The 18,746-nt window shown below is 36.9% G+C and overlaps 1 protein-coding gene across 2 annotated transcripts in view; it reads right to left on the reverse strand.

Moving 5' to 3' along the window:
* IFT80 (intraflagellar transport 80) overlaps positions 1 to 18,746 on the reverse strand; it is a 142,411-nt gene that overhangs the window by 4,877 nt on the left and 118,788 nt on the right. For both annotated transcript variants that reach the window (XM_055110635.2, XM_055110634.2), the window contains 4 exons: positions 17,318 to 17,489; positions 15,711 to 15,800; positions 15,436 to 15,608; positions 6,553 to 6,676 (listed from right to left, as the gene is read on the reverse strand). In XM_055110635.2, the coding sequence (XP_054966610.1) occupies positions 6,553 to 6,676; positions 15,436 to 15,608; positions 15,711 to 15,800; positions 17,318 to 17,489 (559 nt within the window). The remainder of the gene's footprint in view (positions 1 to 6,552; positions 6,677 to 15,435; positions 15,609 to 15,710; positions 15,801 to 17,317; positions 17,490 to 18,746) is intronic.

An 18,746-nucleotide genomic window follows, 5' to 3' on the forward strand; every position in this document is an offset into this window, starting at 1 on the left:
GGAGAAGGGCATGGTGACATGCAGAAGTACACGGATGGCCCTGGAATAAGAGCCTTCTCTGGACCTTGCTGACCACTGCTCTTTGAAAAATCTCTCAGACTGTATAATACCATTCTCTTCTGGCTCCTGCTCTCCTTTCTAAATGCTGCTTCTTTCTTTCTCTCTCTTTTTCCCCCTATATTCTGCTCCCTAGACAATGTTGGAGAAGAAATATAATTTCTCCTCAACGCTTGTAAGTTTATTGATGGGAGAGATAGGTTAAAAGAGAAAAACAAGCCAGTTCAATAATATGTGCAGCGTACATCACAGCAGGAGAAATCTCAATGAAAGGTAACTCAAAACAGTGTCTTGGAACTCTGGGTTACATAGCATTTTCAACAAAGAACAATAAATTTTAAAGATGCGACAAGACTGTTTTTAGAGAAGTGAAAACAGTTTTAGGCTTCCAGAGATTGGAAACCATGGGAAAAAAATATATGGGAAGAAACTAATCAGGTGAGGTTTGTTCTATTTTTGAGACAGGGTCTTGCTCTGTCACCCAGGCTGGTGTGTGGTGGCCCAAACATGGCTCACCGCAGCCTCAACCTCCTGCTGGGACCACAGGTGTATGCTACCACACCTGGCTAATTTTTTAAATTTTTTGTAGAGACAAGGTCTCACTTTGTTACCCAGGCTGGTCCTGAACTCTTGGGCTTGGCTTACATGATCCTCCTGCCTTGGTCTCCCAAAGTGCTGAGATTACAGGGGTGAGCTACCACGCCCAGCCACGGAGTAAGGTTTTTTGGTAGATTGCTCTGGAGTCGTCCCTGAGCTGACAAGAGTTGTCTCTAGTAAAGGAGAATTTATATTTTGTCTTTAGGAGGAAAAGGGGGAGAATAGAGCTCTTCCATTTGCTGCAGCTTGTCTTTAGCTCAAAAATATAAGTGTCAAAGAGACATATTTTTGGGTGTCATATTTTGGTTTCCTTCAACAACCTCTTAACTGTTAATATTCACCAGGGTCCAACCATAGCTTTCTCACACTTTCCCTAAGAAATATCAATTCATATAGCTTCAACTATACCTAGATGGTCAAGGCAATAAATTTAGTTTTCTAGCCCTTATTTCTCCCTTGTCAATGTCCTTTTGTGTTCATATTTATATTTCTAATTGCCTTCTAGATACCTCCTTCTGGACACCTGATAAGACACTCTAAACACATACAAAATGGTATATTTTCATGTATTCAAACTCAAAGGTCCAAAATGTGTATATTCTTATGTATTCTTTAGATTAATGGCATTCCCATCTATCAGCTGCCCACACTAGAAATGTTGAAGTCATTCTCAAATGCCCTGCCTTACCTCACCACGTCTCCTCCCACCCCCCAGTCACAACTGTTCTCTTAATTTTACTTCTAAAATTTTTCTTAAATTAATCGTACCCTTTCCATTTCCTAGTGGGATTATTATAGTAACTTCCTAACTAGTCTCCTACTCACCACGCTCGCCTCTAAGCTATCTTTCACGTCTGACGTTATCTTTCAAGTCATTCTCTTGATTACAAATCTCCAAGTCTTCCCATTGCCTTCATTACGAAGTCTATTCTCTTATCCTGGTATTAAGACCTTTCAATGACTTTTCCCCACCAGTATTCCAACCACCCAGGGTCCAGAGCAGTCACTCAGGATTCTTCCTCATTCATTCAATAACTCGTACGTTTGCTCTTATTTTCATCTCCTTCAACTGACTGGCAAAATCTTAAGATAATTTTGTAAAAACTGTTGTTTCCATTTATTTTTAGGAATCAGGATTTTATTTTATTGATTATGTATTTCTTTATTTTTATTTTATTTTTTGTGGGGATGGAGTCTCACTCTGTTGCCCATGCTGGAGTGCAGTGGCGTGATCTCAGCTCACTGCAACCTCCAAATCCCAGGTTCAAGCAATTCTCCTGCCTCAGCCTCCCGAGTAGCTGGGACTACAGGTGCATGCCACCACGCCTGCTAAGTTTTTGTATTTTTACTAGAGACGGGGTTTCACTGTGTTAGGATGGTCTCGATCTCCTGAACTTGTGATCTGCCCACCTCAGCCTCCCAAAGTGCTGGGATTACAGGCGTGAGCCACTGCGTCCAGTCTATTTATTTTTAATAGAGACAACGTCTCACTATATTGCCCAGGCTGGTCTTGAACTCCTGGGCTCAAGTGATCCTCCCACCTTAGCCTCCCAAAGTGTTGGGATTACAGGCTTGAGCCACTGCGCATAGCCAGGAATCAGGATTTTATATTTTTTGGGAGATGGAGTCTTGCTCTGTTGCCCAGGTTGGAGTGCAGTGGCGTGACCTCGGCTCACTGCAACCTCTGTCTCCTAGGCTCAAGTGATTCTCCCACCTAAGCTTCCAGAGTAGCTGGAACTACAGGTACATGCCACCATGCCCAGTTACTTTTTTTTTTTTTTTTTGGTAGAGACAAGATTTCGCCATGTTGCCCACGCTGGTTGCTGAACTCTTAGACTCAAGCAATCCTCCCACCTCAGCCTCCCAAAGTGTTGGGATTACAGGAATGAGACTCTGTGCCTGGCCAGGGATCAGGATTTTATTTTATTTTAGTTTTTGAGATGGAGTCTCATTCTGTGGCCCACGTTGGAGTGTAGTGGCGCGACCTCAGCTAACTGCAACCTCTGCCTCTGGTGCTCAAGTGATTCTCCCACCTAAGCTTCTAGAGTAGCTGAAACTACAGGTGCATGTCACCATGTCCAGCTAACTTTTTTTTTTTTTTTTTTGGTAGAGACAGGGTTTAACCATGTTGCCCAGGCTGGTCTCCAAACTCTTAGACTCAAGTGATCCTCCCATCTCGGCCTCCCAAAGTGCTGGGATTATGGGCGTGAGCCACCGCACCTTGCGGAATCAGGATTTTAAAAGGAAAAAGTGATCATGTTATTGCCCTCCAATGGCTTCTCTTATTTAATTTGCCCTATGAAACCCTAAAGTCAATCCCTCCATTGCTTTTACTCTTTCCTACTTCAAAGCCTTCCCTCTCCTGGAACATGTTATTCTCATCTCCCACCCAACCTCTACCCTGCAGTGAGCTTCTACTATTCATCCTCTAAAGCTGAGTTCAAATATCATGCTCTTTGCTAGAACAGTCTCTGCTGATTGCCTCACCATAGGTCAGGACCCCCATTCATAAAGTCTTATAGCACCACATACATCTCCTTCAAGGCAATTATCGCAATTGAAATGAACAATTACCTAGACAACTGTCACCTCCATTTGAATATAAACTTCTTAAAGCCAGGGCCAGTGTCTGTCACGTTTACTATTATATCCCAAGCACTAAGGAGAAAACACTGTCTACAGGAGGCACTCAATAAATACTGAATGAATAAAAGGTAAATAATTACCCAGCAAATCAGTAATTAGCTAACAACTCCTCACTATTAACAATTCCTCCAAACTTAAAACCTGTAAAGCAGCTTTTCGGTAGTAGCTAAGCCTAAAGTGGTTTGTCCTAAGTAGAGTGTTGACTCAGATCTTCAAAATTTTAAACTTTCTGAAATCCTGCTCATGAGTTTGATTTCTTTCACTCTTTTTCTTTTTCCTAGCAAATGCCTGAAGTATTTCCCAGATCTACTTTTCTTCCTGTGCAGAGTATATATTTAATATAATAAATGTATTCTTTGAGTGGATTTTATTTGCTAGATTTAAAATTTGTTTTATAAATATTTACAGAACACTATTGTAGACCAAGTACAATAACTCTAAATATCAGGGTTGTTGGAAAACAGTACTCCTTGTAAAAATCCCAGATTGCCATATTTTAAATTAGAAATGGCCAAATAACATTTCAGGGCTCATAAACTAAGTGTCTATCAAACTTCTCACTTCTTCCCTTATGGTAGATTCCATTCATTTATAAATTTCCAGATGGTATGCATTGTGAGCCCACCAAAATCACCAGATATCTAGAATAAATTTCTCAATGTTATTTTTAAAAGACCCCTTTCTATTTAACTCTTAGTTCTGAAATAAAGCATTTATATAATCATAAGTCTGGCAAAGATAAATATGGATGATATATTATGACTAGATTATAGACTTAAATGAAACCAAAAGGTCAGCAAGTAATGCAGATATCCCCAAGAGCTATTTTCCCAGGGTTACATTTTATTTCATTGGTGGGAAATTTTTAAGAAAAAAATAATTTTCATCATAAAATACTGCTTTATGATTTTTAGTTAACTCCAAATGACATTTATGAAGAAAAGTAGGAAACGAGAACATAGTACCACAGGGAGTCAAAGTAACCTATATAGTTTCTGGATGGAAAAAAAAAACCCTAAAATACCTAAGAAAGCCATGTTGTTCTGGTACTCTTATGATTAAAGTATTATATTTTGGTAACAGTTGAAAATATGTATAATGAAAAAGATGATAAAGATGTTAAGTTTTTGCTATCTAAAATATAATTTTCTTCATAGTAAGGACTTTCTTTTCTTTCTCCTCCCCCCCTTCTTTCCTTCCTTCCTTCTCTCTTTCTCTTTTTCTCTTTCTCTCTTTTCTTTCATTCTGACAGGATCTCACTCTGTCACCTAGGCTGGAGTGCAGTGGCATGATCTCAACTCACTTCAGCCTTGACCTCCCAGGCTCAGGTGATTCTCCTACCTCTCCCAAGTAGCTGGGACTACAAGCATGAGCCACCATGTCCAGCTAAGTTTTAAATTTTTTGTACAGGTGGGATCTCACTATGTTGCCTAAGCTGGTCTCAAACTCCTGGACTCAAGTGATCCTCCTGCCTCAGCCTCCCAAAGTGTTGGGATTATAGGCTTGAGCCACCACACCTGATCAGAACTATATTTCCTATGTTCTCAAAAGTATCAAATGTGAATATTGAAAAAATATTGATGGTGAGGAGGAAAAAGCAGAGTAGTTTAATCTGCTTTAAAATTATACAATAAACAAGGTGAGTGCTCAGTTTTAACATATGATCATATATTCAAAACTGTGACACAAAGGTCAGATTACCTGACCTTTGTGTTACAGTTCTTTGGGCTGCTTAGCACTGTTTTGGTGGTGGCTGCTGTCATATATTATGAATCAGAGTGTAGCCCCAGAGATACCAGGGATGCTGTGTTTGTCCTAATAGTAGAGTATGCCCAAACTCCCAGGATTCACTTCAGTACTAAGCAGGTTCCAAATGAAATCAAAAAAAGGTTTGTGGAGCTTCTATAAAACATGTCTCCTTTCTACCATGAAACCCACAACTTGTAGCTATCCTGGATCCAGATGTCGAAGTTGCACTGCTAAACTCTAAGAATGGTCTCAAAGGCCTCACTAACATGAAAATTGTTCTGAAGTGCAAAAATGTAGATCAAGACACTACGTATTCTAAATACAATAAGTAGATAATGTTGGCTTTAATAGAAATTGTGGGTGCCTTCTCTCTATCTTCTCTCCTCTTCCTAAGGCTCCTCTAACCCAGTCTGCCCCTATGATCAATCAGAACATTCCATTTTATTCTATACCAAGAAGGTATGCTCCCACATAATCTATAAGCTCCAAAGAGACATAAGAGGCTGTATCTGATTTTAACCCCTAGCATAGTGTCTAGGCCAGAGTGAGATATCATACATTTTTTGAATAAATGAATGAATAAAAGGCTAAAGAAAGTGGTTCACAGAGCTGAAAGAAAGGTCAGCCTTGTCTTGTAATCACAGCTCTTAGGAGTCAAGCTTCTTGGATCTATATGGCTAGTAACATGAGCTCTGTTTCTGCTGTCTGGGCCTAAAAGAATCTGGCTAAGTAGCTATAATCAGTTATGCTCTAGGCAATGGGGCAAACTCATTCTGGGTCTCCTTGTGGGCTGATCTATACTGGAATGACTTCCTTCTTTTTATTTTTATTTGTTTATTTAGAGGTGGGGTCTTGCTATGTTGCCCAGGCTGGCCTTGAATTCTTGGGCTCAAGCAGTCCTCCTGCCTCAGCCTCCCAAATAGCTGGGACTACAGGCATGCACCACTGCATCCCAGAATGACTTTCTTCTAATTAGAGTAATAAAATCTGAGATTCTGGTAGGAGCCTGGGAGGCAAAGGCTGAGTCTTCTTTGGTTCTAGGTAGTGAAATCTACCTAGGCTAGGCACTTCTAGGAGGTGCAACCTAGCTTTCTAGAATTCTACAAAGTGACCAACTATGCATTTTCTGGTCAGTGCCCTCTGTGCATATATATTTCCCCTGCAGCAGAAGAGGCAGCTGGTGGCAGGTGAAATTTAAGAGTTAGAAGCTTTTATTCCACCCCTCTATATTATTTATCTAAAAATATCAAATAGCACCCAACCTTAGCACAAATGGAATATTATGAAGACAGACTTGAGTTAATCAAAATATGCCTGCAAGATTCCAGAGAAAAATTTAGTACTATAATTACAGTCAAAATAAGATGTCATATGGCAAAAAGTAATTCTTTTAGAGGTTAAAAGATTCAAAATTTGAATCATTCACATTTTGTCTCATTAGGATGAATATGACATATACTTATAACGCATATGTATTATTATACAAAATTGTGAAATACTTACGCCTTCTGCATAATGCAAGTATCGTTTATTAGTTTCCTGTTTACCAAATGTCTCCAAAAACTTTTGACGGTAAGCAAGAACTGTATCAACATGTGTTTTGTATTTTACAGCCAATTCCAGTGCCCTATAATGAGAAATAAAACAGATTATTAACATTGTTTGTGTCAGACTCCATGAGTAGTAGAGTTCTGGAGCTGGGGATAAGACAAATGGCTCTTCCCTCTGTTTATTCCACAATATGAAATACCATTTTCTACCTCATCCATCTTGCAAATTCCTACTTATATACTTCAGGGCCCAGATCAAACATGGCCTCTTCTCCCTGACCAGCTCTTCTTGTAGAAATAAATGACTATTATCTTATCTATGCTTCATACCATTTATATATATATTATTATTACAGCACTCCTTATAGTACAATTGTTATGAGTCTTTTTTCTCCACTAGCCAATACACTTATTGAAGGGAGACATTTCTCTTTGGTGAGTAATACAGAGTACATATGTGGTAAATATGCATTGAAAATATTTTTGAGGCTGGGCACAGTGGTTCATGCCTGTAATCCCAGCACTTTGGGAGGCCAAGGTGGGAGGATCACTTGAGGTCAGGAGTTCAAGACTAGCCTGGCCAACATGGCGAAACCCTGTCTCTGCTAAAGATACAAAAATTAGCTGGGCATAGTGGTACATGCCTGTAACCCCAACTACTCGGGAGGCTGAGGCGGGAGAATCGCTTGAATCTGGGAGGTGGAAGTCGCAGTGAGCTGAGATCACGCCACTGCATTCCGGCCTGGGTGACAGAGCGAGACTCAAAAAAAAGAAAAGAAAATATTTTTGAAATCATCCTGTAATTCAAGTGAATGAACTTCCCCACAGTGTAAGTGGTCCCATTATTTTGACCATTTTCATAAGTCTATACTGAGTTTATAAAATTAAAAACTGGTATCTTTACATTATTACTATAGCAAATTAAAAATCTTATGAAAATAACAAATTGAGGCTAGGAAGTCTGAGAAAATGCCTTTTGCCATCTGAGTCTCAGGAAAAGTTGACAGTCATTTAAGTTTTATAATTCAATCAATATTTATGCAAGTTATTTTTAAAGTAATATTTTATTTAAATGGTAGATGATAACTAAATTGCTGCTGAAAACAGTGGTATAAACTAAAGACATAAAATATATACACTGATGATAATTTGCAGGAAAATAAAAAGATTAATCCTCAGTTCCAGGCTTACTTTCACATGTGGGTTTTGGACAGCACCTCAGCCACTGCAATCCTGTGCATAACTCATATTAGTTGAGTCGGGAACAATCCAGTGGACTATAGCTCTCTTACACTGTTCACTGTCATCTTGTTTCAAAATAAGATAACAGTCATCATAATAGTCAAAAGCACATTATTTCTCAAGTTCTCTTGCTTTCTAATATGACATATGACTTCTGAATATTCCAGTCAGGATTTATCAGAGCCAACTATTATAAGTCTGTTGTTTTAGCAAAGCTGACTACTGATTAGATTTTTTGCAACTAGACTCTTCACTAGGAAAATCTGGTTCATTTTTGGCATGCTTTGGTTTGGCTTACTATTTTTTTTTTAGATGGAGTCTCATTCTGCCGCCCAGGCTGGAGTGCAGTGGCATGATTTTGGCTCACTGCAACCTCTGCCGCCAGGGTTCAAGCAATTCTTCTGCCTCAGCCTCCCAAGTAGCTGGGAATACAGGCATCCGCCACCATACCCAATTAATTTTTGTATTTTTAGTAGAGACGTGGTTTCACCACATTGGCCAGGCTGGTCTTGAACTCCTGACCTCAAGTGATCTGCCTGCCTTGGCCTCCCAAAGTGCTGGGATTATAGCTGTGAGCCACCGTGCCTGGCTTGGTTTGCCTTACTATTGATCAAACTAAATAGTCACTTTAAAAAGTATTTTAGACATGGTGTATGTATTGATTGACAACTGATAGACTTTTGAGAGATATTAAACACTTAATATGAAAAAATTATGAATGTAAGTTATATATAATATAAATGGTAATGCCAAAATTGGGCAAAATGATTTCTTATATATAAATTGACATACACTGTATTGTGAAATCCAAGGGTCAGTATTTGCTACCATCACACATTCTCACAAAATTCCCTCATTCCTCTGTGACCTTACGTCTTTCAGAAAAAAAAACAGGCAGAAAAGAATGTAAAGTTACTAGAATATAGAGGGGAAAAGTGGAAGATAAAGAAGGCAAAAAAGCAATTCACGGAGGCTCAAAAAAGGAGAAACAGAAGTAAAGATGCCTCAGTTCTGCTAACCGTCTCCCATATAATCCCCCCATGTATATCCCTAAGGCTCTGATTCCAGTGGTGTATGTGTGAGTGGAGACTGATGAGCTACTTTTTTTTTGTCACCTTAGAAGCTCCATCTCCCATTCTTTCTTTATGATTGTACATGATCAGGGAAGGAGATCTTGATTGTGCAAAACTGAAAGTATTCTCAATGGGGAGTACATAAAATCATCCATTCTGGGTTGGAGCTTTTCCAAAATTCCGAATGAGATACTATGGTATGAAACATCAATACATTTAATTATGTAGAAAGAATAGAATATGATGTCTAATCCTGCATTTAGATGCTAGATCCTAAGAATTATCTATCATTGTCATTATTATTATTATAATAAAATATGTATCGATTGAATAGCAATGGCTAAGGGTAAACATTCAAATGATATGTGCTATTTTAAATGTTCTCTAAAAGCACATACTGGGTAAAAAAATGTTCCTTCTCCACATTTAGGAGGGAACTTACTCCAAATTATATAAGGGTTTTGGGAACAGTATGTCTCTAGTTTTAAAATGGTTATTTGGCAACCAAACAAATGTGACATTAGATTCTAAGGCTGGAATAAATCCATGTATTTTAAATAGAAGGAAGTTATATAAAAAGATGTTATAGCTTCAAAATATGATTATTGCATAACTTGAATGAAGCAAAATCACTTTGTATAACTGGTAGATTAGAAATTATTTTTATTAATATGCACATAAAGGATTAACATGCATATTTAGAGTTTCTAGTTTCTACCTCTCTTAACTTCAGTTTTTGAGAACAGACTACTACCAAATGTCCAAAGTGGATAGCAAACAGATAACTTGCTTACCTATAACTCTTCAAGAGCTGTACCTTATTAGGTTGCAGGCAATTTTCAAATTCAAACATGAAAGACAGAAGCATAAACCAGCAAGACTATGCTTCTCAAGTGGAATATCACATATGAACAAAACAAAATCTGTTCCCTTCTAGAGGATTTAAACAAATATAGAGATTCAGGGATATTAAAAGCAATCTAATGTATTTAGCATCTAACAAATTCTATCCTTCTGGAATGATAGAATATCACCATTTTGTAAGCTCAAATTAATAGATTTGGGCAATGATCATCAATGGCTACTAACATCACAAAAAATACCATGAAAAACCACTACAGCCAGTCATTACAAAAACATCTAACACTACTATAATGAAGTCTTATCAAAAAAAAAAAAAAACCTAAATCTAATCAAGTTCCTAGATTCAACAACCAATTTGCAACTAATTCAGGGGACAGAGGACTATGTTAAAGTACACCACAAAGATGCAATGTTTGTCCAAAGATCCAATAATGTCCACACTATGGTAAATTCTATAGGTCCAGTTTCTTCAATGGGAAAATTGCAAGAAAACACAAAAAAGAATAGGAGAAGCTATAGATTAAAACAAATTTAAGAACATATCAACGAATCACAGTGTGTGGATCTTTATTGGATTCTGATTCAAACAAACCATAAAACAAAACACTTATGAGTGAAACAGAGAAATAAGAACAGTGAATATAATTACTGTTTACTTTTTAAGGTATGAACGCAATATTGTGGCTATGTTAAAAAAAATTTAGAGATACACGCTGAAATATTTACAGAAAAAATGATATAATGATTGGCGTCTGCTTTAAAATAAATGGTAGGGTAAGGGTAGAAATTGTTCACAAATTGATCATTGTCGAAGTGAATGATGGGTACATTCAGACTATTCTCTCTACTTTTGTATGTGTTTGAAATTTTCCATAATAAACAATTTTTTAAAATTCCATCTTTTCATCCCTTCTGATCTCTATTGCTAAATTCTCTTCTTAAAGCACACCCTTAAATATTGGTATTCAGCAGATATCTCCTTGCTGCTCTCTTTTCTCAAGTTTTCGTGATTAACCTCAGCCATACTCATGGCCTCAACTACTGTCTGTAGACTGATAATTCCTTCACTGGCTTTCCCCTCAATGTCTAGCATCTCTCATGAACATTAAACTTGTATATCCCACTCCCTACTGGGCCTTATGAACTGTATGTAGAAAGTCAATTAAAGGTAAACAAATTCAAATTGTTAGATAGCTTAACCATTACCTTATACTTGTACAAAAAATCTACTACAGCTCTGTTCTATACACATATTCAATGTGGGCCTTCCCTGCAGCTAAAGTACATAAACAAATTCAAGCCCTGTGCATAGGTTATATGTAAATACTACGCCATTTTATACGAAGAACTTGAGCATCCCAGATTTTGGTATCCTGGGGGTCCTGGAACCAATCCTTACCCATTTCATGAATACCAAGTGATTACACTTAATTATCTGTTGAATGAATGAATGAATGTGCAGTTGGAACAAATACTCCAAATTGTTTCAGAAATATCTGTAGAACTTTGAAATAAAAACAATATATAAGTTTCCTGAGAGTTTCTTAGCAGCTATAATTACTTTTGCTGAATATTTGCAGTCCTTTCTTATCCAATCTTGATATTTATGCTAAAAGCAATGGGAAACTATGAATTTCACTGAAGTGGGCTTTATTGAAGTGAATCAGAGGTCAAGAGTGATACGATCAGATTTCCATTGTGAAAAGATCACTATGACTGCAGAGTGAAGAATGGGTAGGAAAGAGACAGAGTAGATATAGGGAGATCAGTGATGACATTAAGCAGAAAAACTTGGATCAACTTACGTAATGGTACTGGTAGTGAAGTGGATGAGTGTTAGAGGCATTTGGGAGGGAAATGGTTGATAATAGGGAGGGGGAAGGTGAGGAAAATGTTAAAAGTAACTTCTACATTTCCAGCTTTGTACAGCTGAAAGAATGATAAGATAAATTAGGCTGGAGGAGGACCAGGTTTATGAGGGAATAAACATAAATTTGAGCTAAAAAATGTGAGATATCTAATGGACATGTTAAGTAGGCAGTTGGAGAATTGAATTCTGGAAGCAAATATGGGCAGAACAGAAGGCTAGATGAGAGATGCATATTTTGGAGTCTTAAGTGTATAGATAGTGTAGTGTATAAATAATGGTCAGAATCCAGGAACAATGCTCTGGGATCTTTATCATCTTGTCAGGTAGACTCAGAGATCTCTACCAGCACATGACCAAACCACTGACTTACAATTAGGTAAAAGCAAGAAACACATGAAAAGGAGATGCCAGGAGATAAGAAGAATGGAGGAGCACCCAGAATTCATTCTCTTTCCTCATTACATCTTCTTTGACCTTCTTGTTTACCCTCTCCCTGAGATCTAATGATCTCAAGACAAGGTCCCTTACTGAGAATTGGAAGGTGAAGGGGGGCATGCGGGGAACAGGATATAAGGATAGCAGGGAAAGTTTGAGGTCTCAGCAAAAAATAAGTAGAGACACATGATATAAGCCTTAAAGGACTGGAGATTTTATAAGATAGGGAAGTAAAGATGAGGGAGGCAAAAAGGACACCAACTCCACTCACACTGGATCCTAAGGAATGTAGAGTGGAGAGAATAAATTGACTCCATTTGAGAGGACTGGTAGAGAAGTGGTGTTCTCTTCTCTACCTTCTCTTCCAAATAAAGGTAGGTTTCATTTGGGTCAAGGAGGTACAAGAAATGTTCAGAAGGTTATATTATAGGCCATCAGAGGCAAATTTCCTCACCTTCTTCTGTGATACCTACTCACTCACTGCATGTATCTACACCCAATAAATGTTTGAAGAGGAGGAATGCTGCAAAATGAGAAGAGTATTGCATAGAGAGTAAGAGCATGAATATTAACTACCTACTATGTATAGATAATGTGAAATGTTTCTGCTCTTCAGGAAGTATATAATCTGTAAGAGGAAAGACGATTTAATATCTGCAAAGATAAATAGAGAGAGAAATAGTAATCCCGTAAAAACAACATAAGCATGGCCGGGTGCAGTGGCTACGTCTGTAATCCCAGTGCTTTGGGAGGCCAAGGCAGGCAGATCGCTTCAGGTCAGGAGTTCAAGACCAGCCTGGCCAACATGGTGAAAGCCCGTCTCTACTACAAGTACAAAAATTAGCCTGTAATCCCAGCTACTTAGGTGGCTGAAGTAGGATAATCACTTAAACCCAGGAGGCAGAAGTTGCAGTGAGACGAGATCGTGCCGCCGCACTCCAGCCTGGATGACAGAGCGAGACTCCATCTCAAAAAAAACAAAATGATATATGCAATGGTACCAGCCATAGATAATTGATTGCTTAGTGATAAATTGAGCTCTTCTTTGATATTAGACAACTTGGGGGTTCAAATCCTAGATTTTGTGCTTATTTATATGTAAACCTCAATTTCCTCATTTGTAAAATGGGGCTGGTAATATCTAAACTTCTGGAGTTGCTGAGATAACCTAACGACATGATATATAGAAAGTGTCTAGCACAATTAATTCCTAGCACATCATAACCACTGAGTAAGTGGAGGCCAGTGTTTAGAAGTACTATTTCAACCTCTGTATGTTCCCACTAAACATTAGTATGTGGGTCATTTTTTATTCTTTAGATGGAAGTTTTTTTTACAGAATTGATGTACTGAACCATATCAATCTAAAAGGAGGAATGCTGCAAAATGATTATTAATGGTCACCAAGCAGTTAATTATGTACTGCTGGTACCATTGTTTATATTGTTTTTACTGGATTACTGTTTATCTCTCTAATTATTTATCTTTGCAGATATTTATGTTATCTTTCCCCTTATGGATTATATGCTTCCTGAACAGCAGAAACATTTTACATTACCTTTACATAGTAGGTAGTTAATATTCATTCTATGTGCAATACTCTTCATCATTTTGACATTTGACTATTATTAATGACAACAAAATGGAATTCCATTAGGTTATAAGCTTTTTAAGATAAAGACCATTATCTTAAAATTTTTTTTGTTAAATTGTACAGTATTCAGAATGCTATAGCAAGAGTAGTGTCTATGATTTCAACATAGTTTTTCAAAAACACTGGTCAAAAGAATGCTATAAACACAATTCTTCCCCATTTCTCTATTAGCTGGGTAATGATACATATAATTTTCTATAAGTTATTTAACATAAAATTTAAAAAATATTCACACTGTCTAAACTAGTGACCTTAAACTTTATGAATTATGAATAAATTCAGGACAAAGACAATGGCTTATTTATTTATTTATTTAGATGGAGTCTCGGTCTGGTCGCCCAGGCTGGAACTCCCAGGTTCAAGCAATTCTCCTGCCTCAGCCTTCTGAGTAGCTGAGATTACGGGCGTGTGCCACCATGCCCAGCTGCTTTTTCTGTATTTTTAGTAGAGACGGTGTTTCACCATATTGGCCAGGCTGGTCTCAAACTCCTGACCGTGTGATCCGCCTGCCTCAGCCTCTCGAAGTGTTGGGATTACAAGCATGTGAGCCACTGTACCTGGCAGCCTGTTTATTTTTATAGAATGAAAAACATCTTTCATGATCCTTTGTACAGATAAACAATGAATTTGTGTTAATAAGGGACAAAAATAGAGTAGCTAAATTATATGAATAGTATAGATCATTAGCCATAAATTAAATAAGGAGACTACAGTATGTCAATCATAAAATTAACCGTCTGCCATTTTTGTTACTTTTAGTCAAGGGAAAGACAGAGATAAAATATCTATAGAAATTCTAATCTAAGGAAGTTTAACTAAAGAGCCTTGTAATTGACAGATACAGGGGTTATTTTTCAGCCCAGGCAGAAACAAAGATCATGAAAGACACTTCAAACCTGGAAAAATATGTCAATTCCATAACAAACTACATCAGGAGTACATAAAAACTATAGTTTTGTTCACTGGGAGACATGTACCTGAGAGAATGAGTGGGAGGAACCTCTTATGTCACAGAGAAGAGCAGCATGCCACTTTGCCTCAGAAAGCAATCTGTCCGAGAGCCTAATGTAAGGCTGTTGATTGCTGTTGACCAATCCTTTCCTCTTTTTCCTTAGTACTACACATCTCTCTTGGTTCTTTTCTCTGCCTTTCCGACTGTTTTATGGAATAACATTTGGTGTCTTTCTTTTCTTTCATCCATCTCATAATGTAGTGGATGTCTTTTCATTCCACATATTCCCCAGGCAATTGCATCCATTTCTCTTGCTTCAACTACTATCCATTTGCTAATGACTCCTAAATCTAAACCTCTAGTTCAGATATTTCTTATGAGCTCCAGGTCCATTTAATCAACGATTATAGCTTTTTGCGAGTATTTCAAATTCAACTTGGCTAAAATGAAACTCAATATCTTCCCTACCAAATCTGCAAATGGTATGGTGTCATGATCTCTCCAGTTGCTAAAACCAAAAATTTAGGAAACACCCTAGCCTCTCTTCTTCACACCCCAACTTTTAATCAGTCAAAAGTTCAGAGAAGAAATAAATTGCAAACTATTCACAAATATAAATATGAATAAATTCTTCTGTGGTGTTACGAAACTAAAATATAGTGGAAAATGTAATTTACTAATTGGTAGATGGAAAAATACATTAAGGTCAAACAGATTTTGGAATTGATGGAAAGCATTCTTATTACCTTTCCCAGTTGTAGAGATTAATATTGATCTGGATTGCTTGATAAACAAGGCCAGCCTGAAGAAGTACTATTTCAGCCTCCTGTATGTTCCCACTAAACAGTAGTATGTGGGCCATTTTTGATTCTTTAGATGGAAGATTTTTTATAGAATTGATGTACTGAACCTTATCAATCTAAAAAAGAAAAGAAAAATATTGAAGTAGATAGTAACAGAAATATAATAAATTACACTAAGAAAAAACACATGTACATATATGTAAACATTAATTACTTACTTCACCAATTGCTGCATAGGCTATTTCTGCAGTAGTCATATCTCGATTAGCAACTGCCATAGCAGCTAGACAAGCCCACATGGTTTGCTCCTAAAGTATGAGAACAATTATCTTAACTATGTGACTGAACTGCCTTAAAATAAGCAGTGATTTAAATACTCATACTAAAATGATATTTTAATTTAAAAAATAAAAATTACTGAGCAGGGCATTAAAAAAAACAAATAATGTGGGAATTTCATTGTGGCCATTTTGTTAAAATATATTAATACACAGAAAACTTTTGAATGAAATTTTCAATTTTGAGTTATTAAGGATTTATTTCTGAATTTAAAATAATAACTCAAGGTTATAAACCTTCCAGTCTTTTTGACGAGGTATCAAAAAATGTAATTTATAGGGAACCAAAGAAATAGTGAAGTTCTCAGACAATGATATTATGGTAGATTGCTACTGATATACCAGTTAAGAAGAAATTACTTAGGCAGATAGTGAGGGTACAGAAGTCCTTTACGATAAGGTTTTCCTTTTAATGAAAAGCAGCCCCCAAATCATTTTCTTTTCTAACAAAGAGCAGCCTATAAAATAGAGCTGCAGATATAAACAAGGAAGCTGGAAGCTTGCATGAATGAATGCCAGTAGTTGTGCCCATAGCAATATGCTACCTGGGACTAGGGATGTTCAAACAACAGCTCCATCTTCTCTTTTTGCCAGCCATCTGTACAGTAAGGAGTAGACAAGATGGCACTGGCCAGGTGGAAAGTCTATTTGCATAATAAGATTAGGGTGGGGCAACCAGCCTTCCCTGTGCTATGTAAAGGTCACACCTGGTCAAACCAATCTGTGAGCACTATGTAAATCAGACACGGCCTGCTCAAGCCTGCCTATGAAATCTGCTGCAGTCCATCACTTTTCCCTTTTTGGATTCCTCTCTCTGGCAAGGAGCTGCTCTCCTCTCTCCTTTCTTCTGCCTATTACGCTTTCCACTCCTTAACCTACCCACATGTGTCCGTCCTTGATTTTCTTGGTGTGAGATGACAAACTCCGGGTATTTACCCCAGACAATGATGCTATTCACCACCAACAACCCATTGTTAAAAAAAGCATCTAAAAGTCATTTCACAAAAGTGTATTCTAAGGAATGTTCACTGATGTTCAATAAAAAAGGTCTATGGTCAAACATGTTTGAAAAATACTAGATTCAACCAAGTTGGAAAAAGGCTGACCGAAAGCAGAGATTCTTAACCTTAGCTGTACAAAACAATCATCTGAGGAAATTAAAAAATATGCCCAGGACTCAATCCAGATATAATGAATTAGAATCTCTACGGAAGTAGAACTTGGGAACCTGACTTTCAGAAAACTTCCACAGAAGATTTTTATATGTGCCAGTATGGAAAAACAGTTTAAATTTTTATAGCGTCTTCAGAGAATAAATCACACAGCAACATGTATTCCTCTGTATTGCCCATGTCTTTACTTATAAAAAAAGACATGATCTTATTCACAATTTTTCCAGCCTTTAAGCCTATTATCATTACTCATTTTGCACAAAGGTAAACTACTATGAAATATATATACAACTATGAATCTAAAATGTAAATTACCTTAACAAAGCGACAAAGTCTTACAGCATCTTCCCATTTTGAACTGCTTACATATTCATGGAGAATAGCAGGATATGGTGATATGCTGATGTGAACCAGGGAGCCATCAGCTCTTCTAATAGTTACTTGATTTCCAACAAAACTCACAATATGGGGATTTTTACTAAATTCACTGTTGAAAAAAAAGCAAAGTACAATTTAAAGTTGTATTCTGAGCAAAATTTTTCATGTATATTAAATCTGAGGAGTGGACCGTGAAATATACACGGAGTCTCCAATCTCCAAAAGGCACACCCCCAAAGGTTAACTCCAGGGAGAATGTATATGTTCAAAAAAAATTTCAATGTATTTATTTGAATACATATTCTCCCTGGAATTAACTTTGAATGTAAACATTTGAATATAACTTGCTATATAAAGTAGCAAAAATTATTACATATTTGAGAGCTATTCCTAAGAGCATTTGAAATCATCTTTTTTTCCCTGAGGCTTAAGATAAATCACAACAATTTATATAGCTTTAGCTTTTAAAAGTATTAAAGGGTAAAACAATAAAAAGTAAACTAAATTCCAAGACTATTTTCTCAGAATAAAAAGAGGTGAGCCAGGCGCAGTGGCTCACACCTGCAGCCTTAACTACTTGGGAAGATCACTTAAGCCCAGGCTGCAGTGAGCCATGATTACACCACTGCATTCCAGCTTTGGCAACAGAGTGTGACCTTGACTCTAAAAATAAATAAGTAAAAAGAGATGACCTTTAAATAAAAAGACTAATTTTTTTTCATTAGTCCAAATACTTTTAAAAATACACTGTTTTATTTTGATGCCTCTCTAGTTTTGTTAAGGTTTTGAATTTGAATACTAAAAACAAACTCAAAACAGATTTGAAAACTAAGCTAAGGTCTAGAATTAAGAAGCCTTTGTATTCCTATTTTGTCAAGAATAAGAGATCTCCTTGCTATTTGTTAGAGAATTTAGGAATATAAATGGTTTGATTTTCTGAAGCATATAAATTTTTAAAAATTTCAGTAACTTTGGTCTTTTCCTACTTTTAATATCAACCAAAAATTCAATTCTAGAGACATTTACATTCTTGAAAGTGTTAACGTCAATGATAATCTGTGACAGCGTTGGGTAGTTGTCACAAGGTTGTGCATCCTGAAAAATCTTAAAGAGTGCCTAGACTAAAATCACTTGATCACACTGAGAAAACTACCTGAGCTACCATTACACAATATTAAGCTTGAAAATTATATTCATATAAGGGACAAATAAATAATTCATATCATACCACACTTTCAACTTGATTCTGTCACTTAAGTCTCAAGCTAGCTTTAGCCGAACAATTTATTCATCAATAAATCTGACTAATGTGTAAAACACCTTGCAGGATTGAAAATAGAAGCCAAAACATGATACTGTATTAGAG

Source organism: Pan paniscus, chromosome 2 (assembly GCF_029289425.2).
Source record: "Pan paniscus chromosome 2, NHGRI_mPanPan1-v2.0_pri, whole genome shotgun sequence".
In the NCBI taxonomy this organism is placed as follows: domain Eukaryota; kingdom Metazoa; phylum Chordata; class Mammalia; order Primates; family Hominidae; genus Pan; species Pan paniscus.